This window comes from Peromyscus eremicus, chromosome 8a, assembly GCF_949786415.1.
Source record: "Peromyscus eremicus chromosome 8a, PerEre_H2_v1, whole genome shotgun sequence".
In the NCBI taxonomy this organism is placed as follows: Eukaryota; Metazoa; Chordata; class Mammalia; order Rodentia; family Cricetidae; genus Peromyscus; species Peromyscus eremicus.
In genome coordinates, this window is record NC_081423.1 from 62,194,326 (window position 1) to 62,214,519 (window position 20,194).

The 20,194-nt window shown below is 52.5% G+C and overlaps 1 protein-coding gene across 1 annotated transcript in view; it reads right to left on the reverse strand.

The window, feature by feature from the left end:
• Positions 1-20,194, reverse strand: part of Ksr1 (kinase suppressor of ras 1) — a 132,333-nt gene that overhangs the window by 16,054 nt on the left and 96,085 nt on the right. Inside the window, 8 exon segments of the mRNA XM_059271298.1 lie at positions 345-510; positions 4,141-4,247; positions 4,341-4,402; positions 5,660-5,743; positions 8,165-8,225; positions 10,497-10,501; positions 12,183-12,609; positions 14,790-14,937. Coding sequence (XP_059127281.1) covers positions 345-510; positions 4,141-4,247; positions 4,341-4,402; positions 5,660-5,743; positions 8,165-8,225; positions 10,497-10,501; positions 12,183-12,609; positions 14,790-14,937 — 1,060 coding nt within the window.

Sequence of the window (20,194 nt, forward strand, 5' to 3'; positions counted from 1 at the left end):
CTTATCTGCTCCCCATTGTGCCTGTCACAACTGAACTCAAAAGGCAGCCCTGGGAGAGGGTGATGCTGGGCAGAAGCCACCACAAGCACAGGCAGGCAGCCTGGGGTTACCCCAAGAACCCAGGCTCTGTGCTAGACAGACGTGGGTTTGGGCCCCGCTCTGCCACTGTACAGTGCAGGGCCAGCCACTCCCCCTTTCTGAAGCCCAGCAAACTCATCTGTAAGAAGGTCGCCATAGCATTAATCCCATGCTCAACAAATGCTCCGCGGACACGGCTCTCGGGGGAGACTGGGAGAGGGTCGGGGCCATCCCTAAGGACCCAGAAGAGCCCAGAGGTGTGGTACCTGGGAAGCTGAACCTGCTGTCCCGCTGGCCAGGCGACGGGTTGGGGGGCGTGGTGGCACTGGAGGGGTTGGATGAGGTCAGGAAGGGCGCTGGTGATGACGGTGTGGAGGACGTGGTGGAGGATGGGTTGCTGCTGGAGTCCAGGTTCATGGCTGGAGGATGCTCCTGCAGGACCAGAGATGCCAGGATGGGGCAGGGCTGCAAGCTCAACTCAGCGGCTGCAGACCTCCTTTTCTGCCCCCTCCTCCCACCTCCACATGGGCGGAGGTCAATCCAGGAGATCCTTGGGGCCTGCTCTGTAGCCCCAAGACTTTCTGGGACTAATATATGATAAAAAAGACACTTAGAGGCCTCCTCCTAAAGGACTCCTGCCCATCTTTCTTACTGCAGTTCCTACTTCCCCCTAGAAGCCCATCTGAACCCTAGCTGGACTACGTATGCTCTTCCTCTTTACCCTTCCATAGCTCCCCGAATTTCTGCACCCAGGCACCTTAACATACACTTTGTCAGCTGCAGACAGTCACGGCTGGTTTGCTGACAACCATCTCTCCCACCCCAGCACCTGCCTGGCTCTGAGCTGGGCACCCACTTTCTTAATGAATTGAGTTCATACTCTGACCAACATTTCTGCAGCTTCTGCTAGGTGCCCGGCCCTCTGCAGAGTCTATGGTTTTGTGATCTTGTCCTAAAAGTACAAGGGCTCTCAGAGAACCCACAAAATTCCAGAAGAAGCAACAGCTTGGGCCAATGTTGTCTGCCATCTTGAAGGGTTCAGAATTCCAGGGCTGGGGGCTGGGGATGTGGCTCAGTTGATGTGATGCCTGACTAGCACACTCAAAGCTCTGGTTTTGGTCCCAGTACTGCAAAAACTGGGCATAGTGGAAGAGGCCTGTAATCCCAGGACTCAGGAGGCAGAGGCAGGAAGATCAGCAGTTCAAAGCCAGCCTTGGCTACAAAGTGAGTTAGAGACCAGCCCGGGATACATGAGACCTTGTCTCAAAAAGGGGGCAGGGGATTCTAAGAGATTCCAGGCACAGACTGCAGGGGCAGGTCTGGTTCACCCCAACACTGCGGTTCCAATACCTGTCCAGCCTCATCTTGCAAAACGCAGGTGACAGGCTCAAGCCTTGGATAGGCATGGTTTCTAGTCAGAATGAAATGGCTTCTGGATTTTAAAGACACTTGAGTGTCGTTTGTATGTGCACGTATGTGAACACACATGTGTGGAGGCCGGAGGGAGAGATGCTGTTATCTTTCCCTTCACTTTCCCCTTGTTTTCTGAGGCAGGGTCCCTCACTGATCTGGCTCGACTGGCTGGCCGGCAAGGATCTTCCTGTCTCTACTTGCTTGGTACTTAGGATCACAGGTGCACCGCTATGCCCGGTGCTATTTTGTTGTTCCATTTTAAGACAGGGTCTCCCTATATAGTCCTGGCAGGCTTGAAACTTGCTGTGCAGACCAGGCTGGCCATGAACTCACAGAGAGCCGCCCGCCTCTGCCTCCTGGGTGCTGGGATTAAAGTTGTGCGCTTTATGGCTCTCATACCTGGCTTTGTATGTGGGTGCTGGGCATCAGAATCCAGGTCCTAGCAACTACTTTATGGACTGAGCTGTCTCCTCAGATCCAGAGACATTTAGTTTATCAATTACCTTTTACCTATGGGAGGTGTTTTTCTTTTCTTTCTTTCTTTCTTTTTCTTTTTTTTTTTTTTTAAGATTTATTTATTTATTATGTATACAGTGTTCTGCCTGCACACCAGAAGAGGGCACCAGATCTCATTATAGACGGTTGTGAGCCACCATGTGGTTGCTGGGAATTGAACCCAGGACCTCTGGAAGAACAGCCAGTGCTCTTAACCTCTGAGCCATCTCTCCCGCCCCCAGGGAGATGGTTTTCTAATTATGATGATGATGATGAATAAAAGTGGGGCTTTTCTAGTTGTGACGATGAGGACTACACACCAGATTCTGGTCAGTAAATATGACTCTGGGCTGTGCCTGTTAGGATAGAGCGGGGCAGATGGCTTGCAACTCAGGGCCTGGGCACCCAGGGAACCCCGGGATCAGGGGTGCAGCCTGCAAAGGAGGCCAGTGTGGCAGGGGTCGGGGGAGGCCCAGGCTCTGCTCTCTTGCCTGCAGCTTCATGCAATAGAACCAGGTATGATGCAGGCTGCTGGAGATTCCCACCAGGGTTCTACCACTTCTTAGCTGGGTGGCTCTGGGCAACTTCCTTTGACCTCTCTGGGCTTCCATTGCCTTAGCCACACATCGTCACTTATGCCAGAGTGTTTGCTGTGTGGATCTGTAGCAGAACAGAAGCCGGGTATCCAGTACACAGTAGGTGTCTAATGTTTGCTCAAATCTTTTGAAGACCCGCTGTCTTGACCAAACGGTGCTTGGGATCATGCTTTTGAGACTTAACCAGGCCAAAAGGTCAAAAAGCCATGAGGGGTCCAGGAGCACTTTGGGTTGGGTGGACTGCAGATCTAGTTCAATACCTTTATTTCCTGGGGCAGAAAGAAACTCCTCAGACAAAACAGGGTCAAACCTGTTAGTGCCACGTATAACAAGTTTCTCTCTTGCAAGACCTGAAGGCTGAGGGTGTACAGTAGACTCCGAAGCTCACGGAGCTGAGGTTGGCCTTGCTTGCCAGGATGGCTGGCCCAATATGGCACCAACTAAATGGCACCCCCATCTTTTTGCTGCAGACTCCCCCCACCCTCAGTCCCCCTAAGCAGGAACTGGCCTGAGCAGGGGTAGTAGCACGCGGGCCATAAGAGTAGGCTGAGCCTTGCTCTGCACCTGTGCAGCTCTGAAATCCGTCTGACCTGAGCTGCAGGGTCACCCACAGACGACAGGTCACAGCGGCCGCACTGTGGGCTGCTCACTCACTCAGTGACCCACGCAAATGCCTCCAACTGTCCGGGCATGTGCCGGGGACAATGTGGATGTAAGGGATGTGTGGAGGGAACAGCACTGCCTGGGTCTCTGGGGACATCTGTGACAAAGGGAATGGGGCAAGGGAGGGGGAGGAGCTAAAGGAGCTAGAGAGGATGGGACAGATATTACAACCCCCACCCCAGCAACAGTGTCCCCCCCCCAGCCTGTGCAGGAAGCCCTGTTATCCCCGTTCCAAACAATCCATGAGCGAAGCTCAGAGACACCTAGTCACTCATTTAAGGTCACAGAAGCACAAAGGGGAACAGTGGAGAGTCACAGCCAGGGCTGAGGACCCGGGTGTCTGTGTTCACCCAAACGTCAGCATGGTGAAACCCAGCCCCTCGTGGTGCAGGTGTTAGTGGGTAGGGTCTGTGGAGCTGTTCAGACCATGAGAATGGGGTCTCCATAAACAGGGTCACTGTCCATATCAAAGAGGCCGGGGGAACTCACTGGGCTCTTCTACTATATGAGGACACAGTGAGGGACCATGAGGCTCTGGGAAGCCTGGGACTCAGTTTCTGCATCTGTAACATGGAGCGTGTACGTGCCCCTCAGAACTAGGTTTTTGGCACGAAGTAGGTGCTCAGGAAATGCTGGCTCACAGATGTCGGAGGTTAAGGGGTCAAGGGAATCACCGCATACAATTCCAACATGGCCAGAACCATACTTGCTATGTGGCTAAGCCAGGATCCCTGGAGCACCCCAGCCCTGTCTGTGCCACAGATCCTGGATTGCAGCGTGGTGTCCCCCTTCCCCAGTGAGGCTGACGAGGGGGTGCTTTGTGGAAGGGAATCCAGGGCTGGAGGTGGCAGTGCTATCCGACACATACGCAGGCCATGGGGTACTGACAACTTACCTTCTTCGTCAGGGCCTTGGGAAGCGTTCCAAAATGGGGCTCTGATGCTCTGTCCACCGGGTTGTTGATGTCTGAGGGGACAGACTCTGTCCTCCGAAGCCTGGCTACTGTTTGGAAAAGAGAGAATCCGTTAACGGGAACAGATGCCACCAAGATGCACCTGAATCCCGGAGGTGGGGAGGGGAAGCGTGGGCACTCACGTGGGAGGAAGGATATTCTGCAGGCGGGGGCTTCCTTTGTGCATTTGTTGTGACATTTCAACCTATAAGGAGGAAGAGTCAGTACTCCACGGGGCATCCCAGAATTGCCCAGATGACCCTGACACAGCCTCAGTTTCCCCAAAGCTCTCAACAAGTGTTAGCTCCAAGGTGTGGGGTGCCCTGCATGCTGTAGCCACTGTCTTCTGTGTCCCCGCAAACCCCTCCCCTGCTTTTGAAGGGGAACCTCTTCCACTTTAGAGAGCTTGGGAAAATCTGACCTAAAAGAAATGTTCCAGAGAGGCCACTGGTATCAGCAAGGGCCCTGGGCCCCCAAGGGTGTCCTCATCCAGGCACTGGCCAGTGCGATGAGCAGTCCCCAGCCAGGAATGGAAAGAGCTAGGTTCCCCTTTGGGTCTAGCCAGCCTGTCCCACAGGTCTCGGTGTTCCTGCTAATGCAATGGGCCGTGGGGCTGCTCTACCACTGTAAGTACAGGACAGTGTGTGGTTCAGGGGCTGCCATGTGCTGGCCACACCCGCATGGGAGCTGAGGATCTCATTTATTGCCAAATGATCAGTTTCCTCAGAGGTCAGGGAGTCATCAGGATACAGTTCATCAGGCTGACTTGCATGAGACCCTGTTGCCTTGGTCCTGAGGACGGCCCTGGAGCTGTCACTCATGACAGCTCAGATAATCTGAGTGGATCAGCTCCCTGGATGTCTAAATGGTAAACATAAAGCCCAGAAAGGGCAAGTGCCTTGCCCCATGTCACACAGCAACATCAGGGCAAGGGCAGCTAGGAACTGAGACTCCAGGCCGCCCTTTGTAAGGTGTGTGGGCAACCAGATAGCACATGCCACACTGTTGGTTCTCACTGTTCCTCCTACTCATGTCCCTCCCACTGGAAACCATGCTATGACACAGCAAAGCTGGGTTGGTATAAAGTCTCCACCTCTCCTTACTCTGCCCGGGTATAAGGCAACTCTATGGTTACTGCTCAACCCTGTAGCCCATCTCTCAACTTGAGAACTCCTTCTGGATCCCAGTAGAGTTCTCACTTTCTTCCTTGCCTTCAAATTCATTTTTCCTCACTCTATCTAGTAAACTTCTCTTCATTCTTCGAAACCCACTTCAAATGTTCCTTTCTTCCAAGAGTATCTCATTTCACCTCACTAAGGAGTCCTGAGCACCTGGTGTGCCCAGTGGCATTGTGGGCAGCTGGTTATGACGTCCTTCAGGTCTGACAGGACAGGAGGCCAAGAGTGAAGTACTAGGGCTGTTGTAAGGGACAAGCACCTGCTCCCTCCCCTTGGCCCATCACCTGCAGTGTTTGCATTTCACCCCGAACATCATGCTCTTCTGGCACACGTTGCAGACCTGTGACAGCCATGACTTTGTGGAGAACCTGCAGGGAGCAGAAATGTGTGGAGATCAGAGCCTGGCCTCTGGAGGGGTCCCGGGAAAAGGAGACTTGGCCTGACCCCAGAACCCCAGGCGTTCTGTACTTGGATTTCCCAGCTGCTGTCAATATCTTTTTTTTTTGTTTTGTTTTGTTTTGTTTTTCGAGACGGGGTTTCTCTGTGTAGCTTTGCGCCTTTCCTGGGACTCACTTGGTAGCCCAGGCTGGCCTCGAACTCACAGAAATCCGCCTGCCTCTGCCTCCCGAGTGCTGGGATTAAAGGCGTGCGCCACCACCGCCCGGCTGCTGTCAATATCTTAAAGTTGGCATGGCCAATGGCACCAAGTGTGGCACCAGGAGTCCAAGCACCGGTGTGCATGCCCTCGGACCCAGCAATTCCAGCCCTCGGTATTTACTCAGCATATTAGTCACCGGGATGAGATGTCACATGACATTCGGGCACAGTGCTGCTGCAGCCACATACCACAGTAAAGCTGGAAATAGCATGTCCACCAGCAGGTGACCACAGTGCCACCCTCCATACAGAGGAACACATGCAGCTCTCTGCACACACAGGTGCAGCCACCTCCAAATCTCACTACCAGATGACCACATTAAGTCGACTAGGACATGATGCCCTGGCTGTGAAGGTCAAGCATCGGAAAAGCCCATCTGTGATGACAGACTGGGAGAGTAACGGCAGGTGGCAGCATTAACGAGCAGGAAGAGCCCAAGATGGCTCTCGGGGTGTTGGAATGTTCTGTACCTTCCTCGGCACATACATGGGGCCCTAGCTATACGTTTCCTATGTATGTTTTGCTCTGTGTAAATCACATGGATTTAAAGAGGGGAATAAAGCTGAGCATGAAGCTGTAATACGTGTAGTTTTGTGAGAAAGGAAACAGAACACGCGCACACACTTTCCTGTGTAAATCACCCCTAGATGGGTAAATGGGTAAATGACCTATTTGCAGGCACACTGAGAAGCCAGGAGCAGGCCTGAGAGGGGCTTTTCTCTCTACCCTTTGAAACGGCTTCAATTTTAAGCATATGTATTTTCAGTCTAAAATCTACCTAACCAAAACCAAGACCAAACCAGAAGACAGACCGGAAGGAGAAGTGGGATTTCAGGAGTGTTGTCCTCCAGCACAAAAGCACAGGCCAGCCCAGGGAAGTGCAGTCAGGCTTTCGTTTTCAGAGGAAGGCACATTTTGAAAACACGGTCCGTCATAGTGACAGCAGACTAACTGGTAACAGTGTTTGTGGAGCAGTTTGCAACACACCCACAAACATTAGCTCACTTAAGGATCACAACCACCCCACTGAGTTAGGCGGGGCCAGGAGTCTTGAAAACCAACTCAGAGAAGTGGGCGGTGGTCCATCCTCGCTGTGTGTGCCCCAGAGCCTCTTCCCTGTGATAGCGGCTGAGGGGTTCTGCCGTGGACAAGACTCCAAGCAGAGGTCCCTGGGCACCGGGGCTCAGACTCCGCCCCTGTGGCGGTGACCTCAGATGCACTGCTCAACCCTTGGGAGCTAGAACTCCCCCTTGGGTGAGAACTTGAGGCCAGCATCAGCACAGCTGGAAAATAGCCCACAGTTTCCATGGAAACCACAGGCCCTTGCAAGTTGCAATGCCCTTGAGCCCCTGACAGAGTCCCCTGCTGTGATCACAACAGACTTTAGCAGGGACAACCAGAGCATGGGCAACCCAAGGCACCATCCGGCAATCCATCCAGAACTCTGTAGCCAGCACACTCCAGTCTTGGGAGCATTGAGGCCAGACCTCTGGATGGTCCTTGTCACAGGTCTCCAGCGGTCCTCTTTTATATGTACAAACGTCAGTCTCTGGGACTGTTAAAATCCAGATTGTTGCTGGGTGAAGGTGGTGCACACATTTAATCCCAGCAGTTGTGAGGCAGAGGCAGGAGGATCTCTGTGAGTCTGAGGCCAGCCTGGTCTACACAGCAAGGCCAGGCCAGTAAGGGCTACACAGTGAGTGAAATTTTGTCTTAAAAACAAAACAAAACAAAACAAAACAAAACAAAACAAAACAAAACAAAACAACAAAAAACTGATGACCAGGTGGAGAAGCATATGGGCAGGATCTGGAAACATGGACTTTCAACATGCTCCACAGGGGACCCTGATGGTCTCAGGACCTGCATGACATGGAGGCCATGACTGTGGCCCTATTTCTCTGGAACTTGGAGAAGGCTGGAGAGTGATTTCCCTCAGCAGGATGAGAACAAGACACAAGGAGGTATAGGTGAGGGACCAGAAGGACCAAAAGGCATCAAGAGTTCAAAGTGGGTGAGTCTTGTTACCACAAGACAAGCAGGTAGGCCAGAGGCAAAGGGCAACCAGCACAGACCCAACAGCACCCTGTGGAGCCCAGGTCAGCTCTGTACTTCCCACAACTGAACCTACCTGTGTGTCACTGAGAGCCCGATATCCCTTCGTACCAGCTGTGGGGATCCATGAGGGAGGTCTGTGGGAAAGAACAGGCTGGGTAAACTGAGGCTCCGAAGGGGGCTGGCGCATGCCTGAGACCTTCTAGCTCAGAGATCACAGGCTAGATGGGGCATGATGCTGTGTTGCACAGCACAGCACTGCTTCACTGAACCAACATCCATCAAACAGGGAAGGGCCGGAACCAGCTAGACAAGGACAATAGGAATCACCCTCAGCCTGGATTGCTCTCTAGCACATGTCTCTGCCCAGCTCTGCAGTTGGCACGCTTGTCTACCTATGATGGGTCTGCTTTGGGGGGAGGCAGGCTGGGGGCGCAGCAGGAATGCCAAGGCAAGAGAAGTTCAGATGCATGCCAGCCTCTTGCCCCCTTTCAGGGGCATTCACCTTTACGGTTCAGTTTTGGCTAATTCTGGTTAAACAGAGGGCACAGGGCTGGTCAGCCATGCAACTCCACCTGCACCCTTCCAGCCAGCAGACTTTGGAGACAGTCCTTGCTGATCTAGGCAGGAAGAGCAAGGAGAAGGTGCGCTTCTTCTGGGCCATCCCTGCCCCTCTTTCTCTGCCGAGGAGGACCATAGGCGTGGAGGGTCCCCTCTGCTTACCTTCTGTAGGCCCCCTGGGGGCTCCCTCTCCTGACATGGGTTCCTCTAAGGGCAGGCATCCCAGTGTTTATGGTAAGGCTGGCTTTGCAGTGGAACAGCTCTGGATACTGTCCATCACCCATATCCTAGTCTCTGAGCCCAAAGAAAAGATGTGGGGACTCAGGACTCCTCAGTGCTGATCAGTAGACTATTGCAAGACTTTTCCTTGATACACGGGGAGGGTCTGGATTTTTATCCAATGTATTAAAGGTCTCTATAACTCAGAAAAATCAGGAGCATAGTGCTCAGGTGACTAATGTCCCTTGAATCAGCGCACACACACACACACACACACACACACACACACACACACACACACACGGTAGCTACTCCCCTCTCTCCTAACGTTCGTCCACACCGCTGGTGCTCCCAACACACTGACTCACCTACGGCCACAGATTCAGTGGCACAAGGCAGGACAGAGGTCCTCCCTTACACATCAAAGAATTGTGATCGTGACAAAAGGTCCTCTGCCACCTTCCTGATGACTGGGAACCCACAACCCAATCACCTGCAGCTCTTTGGCACCACCCCCACGAGGCTGTTGCTCCTCAACTTCCTCCTAGGGCACCCCACTCCAGTCAGCAGCCAAGGCCATCAGAACACACCACTCTGAGAGGTGTGAGCTGCCAGCTACAGAGAAATAGTAGGAAGCTGAGGGACCAGTCATCAGGCTCCGAGCCTGACCTTTATTTGTCACGTTGGCCACAAGTATGCAACCATGTGTGCCAGCTAGCACTGATCTGGATCTGGATGGAATATTGGCCCTCACGGCTGTGGTCCCAACACCATCACAGCCACAGAGAATTAGTGGTGATGTTCGGGGACATCCTAGGGTCAGAGGTTCGGGCTTTGGTAACGGCCCTAGAGAGAAATGCAGGTACCTTCCTCTCCTTACCGGTGCCTTCCTGGGACCCTGCAGCAGCTCCCCAAGGACTGTCACTGCCAGCCAAGCCCTGCCTGCCCTCTCTCCCTGGGCCTTACTGCAGCCAGTGTTATCAGCTAGCTAGTAGAAAAACAAATCACTATTTCACTTAGAAACCCCCAGACATTGCTGCTTCCACACTCGGACCACCCAAAGCAGACTCAGGAGGTCCAGCCAACCCCTCTGCAGTTTGTAAGTATGTGTGAGATCCCGATCACAGCTGGAGGTACAGGGGAAGGGAGGGGGGCTCCAGGGTTGCCTGGGCTCCTTTTTCTCCTCCAGGAACTAACACCCTCAGATCTGGAGCTGCCTCCAGGAATGCCTGTCTCCTAGAGAGGGGAGTCCTGAGACATCGGCAGGGCAGTAGGTGGATGACATCTCCCACCCAGAGCACAGCTTTCTGAGGTAGCTCAGAAGAAAGGAGTCATCTCAGGGGTCACTACAGAGAGGGCCAGGTGGAGACAGGCTTGGTACAGGGCTCATGTGAACCGAGACACTTTCAAAGTCTCCACTTCCCGGGGCTGGGCTAGGGCCAGCCTGTCATTTAAGGCCAGCTGTCTTAGAGCTATTTCACGAAGCGGTTGCCAGTGCTTCTGCTTCTGGACTACGGAACAGCCAGCCAACAGGGCTACGGTGGGGTCAGAGAAATCCACCCTAGACATGGACAGCGGCTCGAACATGACTTCCAGTGGCAGGAGGGATGCAAATGAATTGTCCTTACCAAACCTGGAAGACAAAAAGGAGAGCAAGGGGGTGATGTCACCACACTGGCTCAGCCTGTGCCTGGAAAACTACCTGGAAATAGAGCAGTCCAAGCAAGGGCTGGGACAAGGGCCGGAGACCTGGCTCTGTGTGAGCCTTGCTAGCCACCCAGCATGGCATAGTCACCCCTTCCTCGGTCACGTGACCCATGGGGGTGGGTGCCCAAGGTCCAGGAAGAAGGGGGTGGGATGGTATATGAGAGGCAGGGAATTGGGTAGGAGAGCAGGGAATCAGCCATGCAGAGCTGAAAGGTGGATTCCAGGAAGGGTCAAGTGGGGATATACTCTGAGCAAGCCTGTCTTCTCTTCTGGAACTCCCCTCTCCCAAAGGAGGCAGGGGGCTGGGCGGGCGGGGGGGGGGGATGATGAGGACTTTCTGCTGCCCTTAGAGCTCACCAGGGAGCTTCTGCCAGGGCTGAATCAGGTGGCTGGGTTTGTGGGGGGGTTGGAGGGGAGCAGACTCAGAATCTTCCCTACAGGGACAAAGCCTACTGCTCTTCTCAGGAGAGAATGAGAAACAAGGCCATTAGCTTCAGGCCACCGTGAGGTCCTCTCCAATGGACCCATTGGCTTATGGCAATTCTCCCATATTCTCCAGCGGCACCTGGAGGAGCTGGGACTTGGCGGCACAGCTGGATAAGAAGGGTAGCACAGGGGTTTTCTGGGTCTCTGCTCCACGGTCAATAAGGCAAAGGCACCTCAGCTACCCAGTGTCTGACATGTCATGGGCCCAAGACAGGCTGCACGTGAGCAGAAAAGCAAGAGGGACCCCAAGGCCCTGGGAACCCTCTAGAAAAGGAGTACCATGTCACGGAAAAGAGCCAGGTGCCTGACCCCTCAGGGAAGAAGAAAAAGAACAGTAAGAAAACAGTGAAACCCACAATATCTAAACACCCCCTGGAAGGGACATGACAGCATGTCACGAGCGATGTTTAAGTCAGGCTGCTCTGACTATCGTGGATATTAAGAACCCTCCTATCTGGCTTGGCTTCAGGTGGGGGTGAGGATGCAGGCACTCTTTTTATGGCACACCTCTACAGAGACCTACACGAGCCACCATACTCCTGCCTTTGGACCACGTGTAAACGCCATTTAAATAGTTGTTATACTGTATTGTCAAGAAGTAAAGATGAGAGAAAAACTGTACCTACATAACATTCTTTTCCCCAAATGTTTTCTTTGTGTGTGCTGGAGATGGGAAGTGTTCTATCACAAAACCATATCCCCAGCTCTTTCCCGATATTTTTAGTCCCTCAATGGTGGGTCCTCAGAAGCATCCCATGAGCACAGAGAAGGAACTCATTTAACTGCCAGTGCACAACATCTGGAATTCCGTTTGGTCTGTCAGTGACCAGTCATGTTCCAGACAGGAGCTGCTCTGCTAGCCGATGAGAATCAAGTCTTTGGGTTTTAAGCACTGGAGATACAGGGCCTGCTTGTTACTGTGGCCTAGTCTAGCCTATCCTGACTGATACATGGCATCATTTTATATATATATATATATGTATGTACAGAAAGAGATCTGTTGGGATTCAGTCCAACTGCATCAGAATGATGGACACCTATTTTTTCCTCCACACTTCTATGTGGGTTGACTTTACCAGTCCTTTGTATGTGCCTAAGGGGAAGTCATAGGCCAAACTTACCTCATTGGGGAGACTTCATCGATTCGGTTTCCCAGCTGGGACTCGTGGGACTTGCTGCGTGTGAGTGTGGGGAAGTTGGGTAGCAGCTGGAAGACCTTGCGGCTCGGCGGTGGGGGTGTCCTTGGTGGCTTCAGCTTGGCGTGCCGTCGTAGCTGGGGTGTGGTAGGGGGTGTGATGAAGCTGTGCAGGGCCCGGGGGGTCAGCCGGCCACTGGTGTGCAAGGGAATACAGGTGTCCGAGAGGCCTTCACTGAGGCCAGGGCCTGGAGAGTCCGAGGCAGGCAGGGCTGACACGGAGATGGAACGAGGACCCTGAGTGCCGGCACCCACTCTGCCCAATGGGGAGAGCATGTCCACTGAAGGCCCCGAACTACTTTCCCGCTGTGCATCTGCCGAACTCCAACCAGAGTCCTCTTTGTGCTCCCCTCCTGTGGGACCAAAGGGTCAGTCAGAAACACAAGGGACTCAGAGAGTCGCTATTATCCCAAAGCACGGCACTTCGGCTGAGGTGAGACTGTTCCTCGGCAGCAGCAGGCTCTGCCCCCAGCTTCACCTGGCTCGTCAGGGGCTCTCGTGCACCCAACAGTGCCTTCCACGGTACTCGGCTGACACCAGGGGGGATGCTGGGACACCCACCCCGAAGCGGGACATCAGAATAGGAAGAGGTGACAGGTCCTGGAGAAAGCTGAGGTATGTGAGGCAGAGCGAATTCTGCTTCAGGACATTAGCTGGGGTGGGATGGGAGGTGGCACACACCTGTGATCCCAGGGAGGTAAAGGTGGAAGGATCGGAAGTTCAAGGGCATCCTTGACTACATGGTGAGTTCAAGGCCAGTCTAGGCTACAAGAGACCCTGTTTCAAAAACCAAAAAGAAAAAGAAAAAAAAAAACCAAAAAAAAAAAACCAAGCCTTCAAACATCTGCCGGGTGTGGCAGTACATGCCTCTCAGAGACGTGCTTATAGAGTAAGACCCTGTCTCAAAAACAAAGCAGAACCAATATAAAACAAAAACCAGGAATCAGCCAGGCTTGGCGGCACACATCTGCACCCCAGCACTCAGGGAGCTGGCACAGAAGGATGGTGAACTCACAGCCAACCCAGACTACACAGGAAGGAAAGACCGGAAGGGGAAATAATGGCAGCATTTCCCACCCTCCACAGCCTAATACTGAAAAGCACACCTGACCTTTAGTGACCCTTAGAGTTCATTTCGCCTTCACAACAATCCTGTCAAAGGGGCAGCTATTCCCTTATTGTGCAGATGAGGAACTGAGGCACAGGGCGGCTGAACTCTCACTAGGTCCTGCTGGGGTGCAAGCAAGATGTTCTGACTGCTTGCGACCCTGGTGACCAGTGAACAAGTCATGTGGGACAATGGAAAGCCCGAGACCTGTCATGGGACCTGTCACAGGAATGCCGTAGCTTCACAGCTGGGAGTGGACCACAAAGGAAGTGTGAATGTTAGGGCCGTGTCCTGGCACAGTGGACTCCAGGCGTATCCAGTACCACACACACTCAGGTGCTGTGAGTGAGGAGCTTAAGCCTGGTCCTTTTGGGGATAAAATAAATTAGCTGGGCACGGTGGTGCACTTGAGAGGCAGAAAGGCAGATCCTGTGAATTTGAGGTCAGCCTGGTCTACACAGGGAGTTCTAGGCCAGCCAGCATTACACAGTGAGACCCTGCCTTAAAAAAAATTAAAATAAGCTGGGCGGTGGTGGTGCACGCCTTTAATCCCAGCACTCGGGAGGCAGAGCCAGGTGGATCTCTGTGAGTTCAAGGCCAGTCTGGACTACCGAGTGAGTTCCAGGAAAGGTGCAAAGCTACACAGGGAAACCCTGTCTTGAAAAACCAAAATAAATAAATAAATAAAAAAATATATATAAAAAACAGGGAGCCTCCCTTCTCAGCCTCGGGAGGCTGGAGAGGAAGCAGGCGGCTCAGATCTTGTCAACCTTTTCAATGAGGCCTGCTTCCATCCTTAGGCTCACTTCAGTGCCTTCTCTGGGCGGTGGTGGGAACGCTAAGTCAAGAGTTGGAAACTATTTCCACGGGAAGACACGAAATGCCTGTGAACAATCGCTGAGGAGATTGTGGTAATGGCAGGATTATACGAGGTCTGGGACAGCCCTGGGCACACTCCCGGATAAGTCTACATGGATACCAAAGGGGCCTTGTGAGCAGAGAGCCGAAGCAGCCCATGAGGACAGGAGCCGCTGTGGAAGTGTTTGGCGTAGGGAGGCTGGAATGCAGGGAGCGAGTGGAGGGGTTGGGGCAACACATATGCCTTCCCGAACCGTGTGGGAGGCCTGTCAGATGGGGACTGAAGGCCAACTAGGGATTCCTAACAATGGCTGAAGCTTCCTGGGTCAGACTGGCCAGAGCACCTGGGCTCCAAGGCCCTGGAGACTTCGGAGAGGGCTCCCTCAGGGCCAAAGCCCAGCATACTTTCTCAACAGCCACACCAAAGCTGCCTCAGAAACCCTGAAGCTCACCCCCTCCCTGTCCCAAGGCCTACTTCGGCAGAAGTCCCACCTCCCAAGGAACTGGCCAGGCCTGGGAGCACAGGCAGGGACAGAGTCCGAGGGGAGGGAAGCAAGCCTTTCTTACCCAGGCCAGTCACCTTCCGGAGGCAGGTGAGGGCTTGCTGAAGCCGGTTACATTCCTCAGCGCTGGCCCCCCAGCGCCGCAGCATCTCCTTGGCCTTGGACTCCTCCATCTCCAGCAAGGCATCCAGTGTTAGCTCTTGGGGAATCTCCTGGGGGCACAGAAGGGACAGGAAGAATGCTGGGGGAGCAGTGAGGGAGTCTCAGCCCTCCGCTTTGCAGGGCAGGCTCCCGGCTGAGTGGCAGGAGGCAGCTGCTGGCTGGAGCCTCTGACTAGAAGCCACCACTTGTCAGGGAACGCAGGCAGAGCACTCTCCCCCCACCCTCAGCATCGCAGAAACAGCAGCTGAAGGCGAGGGCCACCTTTGGGCTGGGGTTAAGGGGAGGGGGGAGAAAACACCAGAAAGGTCTGGATGGGAACTCGCAGCCTCTCTCTCTTTTAATTCTTTGGTACAGAAAAGTTGGAAACTGTGACACCTTTCGTAGCCCTTCCCAACTCGATTGTATCTGAATCATACAAGAGAGATCTCAAACTAAATTGTCTTTAACAAGGATGAAACAACAAAAAGAGCCCTTGCCGACAAGTGCAGAGGCACCCAACAACTTGTATTTAAGTCGGTCCAAGTTGGTCAGCTGGACGGGCCATGGGCCTGTTAGTCCCATCTACTCGGGAGGCCGAAGCAGGAGGATCCTAAATTCAAAGGCTACCTGGATTAGAAAGCAAATTCGAGGCCAGCTATGACAACTTAGTGAGACCGTGAAGGCTGAGGCGGCTGCCGCAGCTCAGTTGGCAGAGTGTCTGTCTGCCCTGCAAAGCCCTGGGTTCTAGCCCCGGCCCTGCGCAAACCAGGCATGGTGGTACACGCCTATAATTCTAGCTCTTAGGAGGTAGGGGCAGAAGGATCACACGCTCAAGGTCATCCTTGCCTGCACAGGAAGTCTGAGGCCAGCCTGGGTTACATAAGACTGTCTAAAAAGGGGGTTGGGGTCGGGGAAGCAGGGCTGGATGTGTAGCTCAGTGGTAGAGTATTTGCAGACCATTGTCTCATATTACATCTGGAGAACGAGCCTCAAAGGGCTACACTGCTGGACAAAATCCTGGGGGGGGGGGGAGGCGCCCCAAGATGGAGCTTGCCTTGCCTGCAAATTTGATGATCCAAGTTCAACCCCTGGAACCCACAAAAGGTAGAAGGAGAGAACTGACTCCACAATGGTGTCCTCTGACCCTGTACATACACACTGTAGCATGCACATGTGCATACCGTACACACACAAACATTAATACTAAAATGTGGTGGTACACGTCTTTAATCCCACCACTTGGGAGGCAGAGACCGGCAGATCTCTGGGAGTTCAAGGCCAGCCTGGTCTACAGAGCGAGATCCAGGACAGGCACCAAAACTACACAGAGAAACCCGGTCTTAAAAAATTTTTTTAGAATAAAATAAAATAAAAACAAAAAAAGCTATTATTGGGACAGCAAGATGGTTCAGCAGGTAGGAGTAACTTGAGGTCAAGTATGACAACATGAGTTTTATTCTTTGTGTGTGTGTGTGTGTGTGTGTGTGTGTGTGTGTGTGTGTGTGTGTGTTTGAGACAGGGTTTCTCTGCATAGCCCTGGAACTCACTCTGTAGACCAGGCTGGCCTTGAACTCACAAAGATCTACCCGCCTCTGTCTCCTAAGTGCTGAGATTAAAGGTGTGTGCCACCATGCCTGGCCTTAGAAAGGGTTTTTTGTTTTTGTTTTTTAAATATTAATTTTTATTTTATGTGTATGGGTATTTGGCCTGCATGTGTGTCTGTGCATCATGTGTGAGCAGTGCCCACAGAGGTCAGAAGAGGACACTGGATCCCCCGAAACTGGAGTTACAGACAACTGTGAGCTGCCATGTGGGTGTTGAACCTGGGTCCTCTGGAAAAGCAGCCAGTGCTCTTAATCAGTGAGCCATCTCTCCAGCCCGTGAGCCTCCCTCCTGGTGCCATTCCTGACTACATTATATGGCAGCACTCAAAAGCCCTTCGAAGGCAAAAGGCTTTCTCTGGTTAACCCGAGGAAGTTGGTTTCAGAAGAATTCATGTAGACCTCGGAGATGGACCTGAGAAGGAATTTGGGAGGCCTCTCCAGTGGCCTGTAGGTCGCTGATACCCAGTGAGAAACCAGAAACTCAGGCCTGAATGACATTCCTCAAATGCAATGCTTTGGTTAGGCAATTTGATGGACATGAATTAAAGGGCCTCAGAAGCAGGCTCAGAATCCAGGGCCCTCTCACCTGGTCTTGCTCAGATGCATGAGCCACAGGTAACACCACCACTGCCTCTGTCCCACCTAAAAGCCCACCATCCACCTCAGAAAAGGTGACCAGGGATGAATGAAGGACACCTCTCTTCCTCTGCTCTGCAGGATCATGTTGGTCCCTTCGGCTCACTTAAATTCCAAAAAGCATCATTTAACATGCAGCTGTTTTTCTGCCCCAGATCATTCATTGCCCTAACAATCAGCAAGGACCTCTCAAAACTGCCCACCTCCCTCCCTCCCTCTGCAGAAACGGAGGGTAACTTCTGGATCTTTTAGCCACTGGGGGCAATTGGACAGCATCTGTGCATGTAATACGTTCTTGTGGTTTCTCTCCCATTCACCTTTGCCAGTTTATTCCAAGGGACCGTTAAAGGGCAGAGGGGAAATTTCCTTCTGCCTCTAAAGTCACCTAAAGAAACTGGATTCTGCCACCAACCTAAATATACTTGGAAATGGATTCTTTCCCCCAGAGCTTCCAGAAAAGAGGCCAGCTAGCCTGGCTGACTCCCTACTGGGCCTTGTTAAAGCCTCTGCAACCCTGGCCTGGGGCTGGGCTCCTCACCATCCTCCCTTACAGAGCCGTGAAGTTACACACAGGGCGAGCCTGAAGTTGCTACATGGGACCCAGCATTAGAAAGCTAATACAAAGCATGAGTACTGAGTTAGACTTGACCTCAAAGACGGACTTTTCCTCCCGCCCACAGACTCCACAGATAACAAGGAACAGTGGAAGTGGAGTACATCTCTGCTTCTAGGAGCTTAGAGTCTAGGCTCTCTCCCTCTTTCCCTCTCATGTGGTGTTGTGTGGTGTGTGTGTGTGTGTGTGTGTGTGTGTGTGTGTGTGTGTGCGCGCGCGTGGTGTGTGGGTTGAGCAAATAAGTAATTACTATGCACTAAGATACAGACAAGTACACCAGCGACATGACTGGCCTGGCCATCTGCATCCTCACTGCCTTCCTCGTCCTCCTTCATGCCTTGTACGACTGTTCACGTATGCAGTGACTGAGATGGCCACACATCCCATGTCAAGCAAGTCTAGAAAGCTTGAAGTGATTTCCAAAAACATCACCTAGTTTTTGATTGTTTTCTTGAGACAGGGGCTTACACTGTATCTCAGCTGGGCTGGAACGCATTTGGTAGCTCAGGCTGGCCTCCCAACTCCAGGTTATCCTCCTGCCTCAGACTCCCAAGTGCTGGATTACAGGCCTGTACCACTACACCCAGTTCAAACTTTATTTTAAGAGAGTGATTTCGGGCTGGAGAGATGGCTCAGTGGTTAAGAGCACTGACTGCTCTTCCAGAGGTCCTGAGTTCAATTCCCGGCAACCACATGGTGGCTCACAACCACTTGCAATTAGATCTGGTGCCCTCTTCTGGCCTGCAAGGTCACATGCAGGCAGAACACTGTATACATAATAAATAAATAAACCTTTAAAAAAAAAAAAAAAAGAGAGTGATTTCACCGTCAGGTCACTTACAGTGCTTTGCAGTGTAAAACACAGTGTCAAACTGGACTAAGTCAGTGTGGGCCACGCCCCTCCCCCCACAGCACCTGTGGCAGGTCCTGATGTCTCAGCAGGAGGTGACTCCACCTCCAGGGCTCCAGCAGGATTCTCAGTACCGTTTACAACAATCCCCACCACAATGAGAGAGAAACACACAATACCAAGAAAGATCACCATCACTGGTCAGACAAACTCTTGGCTGCCAGAAATCCTTCCACTCTATCACATGAAAACCCACAGGAAGCCGCTGCTCAGAGCAGCACCGGGAGGGGAGGTTGATTATAAACCGGTTCCCACACGGGAACTGTTCCCCTTGCCCACCAGCCTTTCTTATTTCCCCAGCAACTGTTCTTCACCACAGTGCAGCTTGGGCATCCTTCCCGTTCATTCTGCCATGGAAAGAAGTCTGACGATACTGTTGTGACAGGGACAGGGGACCTTCACCTCCACACAGCTGCACTCAAGAGCCGGGTGGGACACAGCACACGCCTGGAATCCCAGTTCGGAACTGCATACAAGAGGATCTTAAATTTGAGGCCAGCCAAACCCCAAACACAAAGCAACATTCTACCTTGGATGGGATGTCCTCGGTTGGTCTCCCACGGACACCCATGCATGGGCACACACCCACACGCACACATACTGTCTAGAACGCTGACTCAGCAGCTTCCTGGAAGATGAGAGATATGGTGGCCATGATGGCGTCAGGCTCGGGAGCCCTAACCTCCAACCTAACTTGAAAGCTAACAGGAAGGGCTTTTTTTCCTTTCATTTTTATCCCTTCTTCATGAACCACACCTTTCAATTTCTCAAACAAAATAATGACTCTCGTCTACTTGCCAGTACAACTGCCCACCGCTTTGTGTCAGGAAGTCCATGCCACTCATGTCCAGGAACTGGAGAGCTCACGTGACCCGAATGGCAGCCCGTCAGATGCCAGAGCTCCTGCCACTCTCCCACACTGTGGATTGCTAACCTGGAACTCAGAAGCCAATTTCTACCTACGTTCCACCAGAACCACCCAGTAACATGGAAGGTCCTTTGTTCTTTATCCAAGCAAATTAACTCTCCTGGAAAGAAAAATAATATGTCAAATCTCTTTCCTAAATACATAAAAAAAATGTAAAAGGAAAAAGAAAAAAATGATTTTTTTTTATAGCTTCAGATTAGCTAGAAGTGTCTCACTTCTCTGAAGCCCGAAGATCAATCTGCTCCCCCTTGAATAGGGCGGAAGTGTGGCCTTTCTATCCTTCCCTTGCCAGTACTCTTCATGACTTGATTCAAAACAGTGTTGAAAAATGGGAAAGGTCAAGGTGGGGCAGCAGGGATGCTAGAGAAGAAAGCCACCTTAGAACCCGCCATACACTGGCATCGTCCCCACCCCTCTGGCATGGGCACGCCACTCAGTGTTTCTGCCTGGCGTCCAGGGGTGTGAACATTCACCCTCACATGGATGCAATCACACTGCTTAGCACACCATTATTCTTGAGTGACAGTTCTTTCTACCACTTAAATCCCCCTGGCGTGAGGAGGCAGATGGGGAACTTGGGGGGGGGGGCAGCCCCAGTCCCCAGAAGCTGCAGCAATGGAGTTATCTCTATACCTAT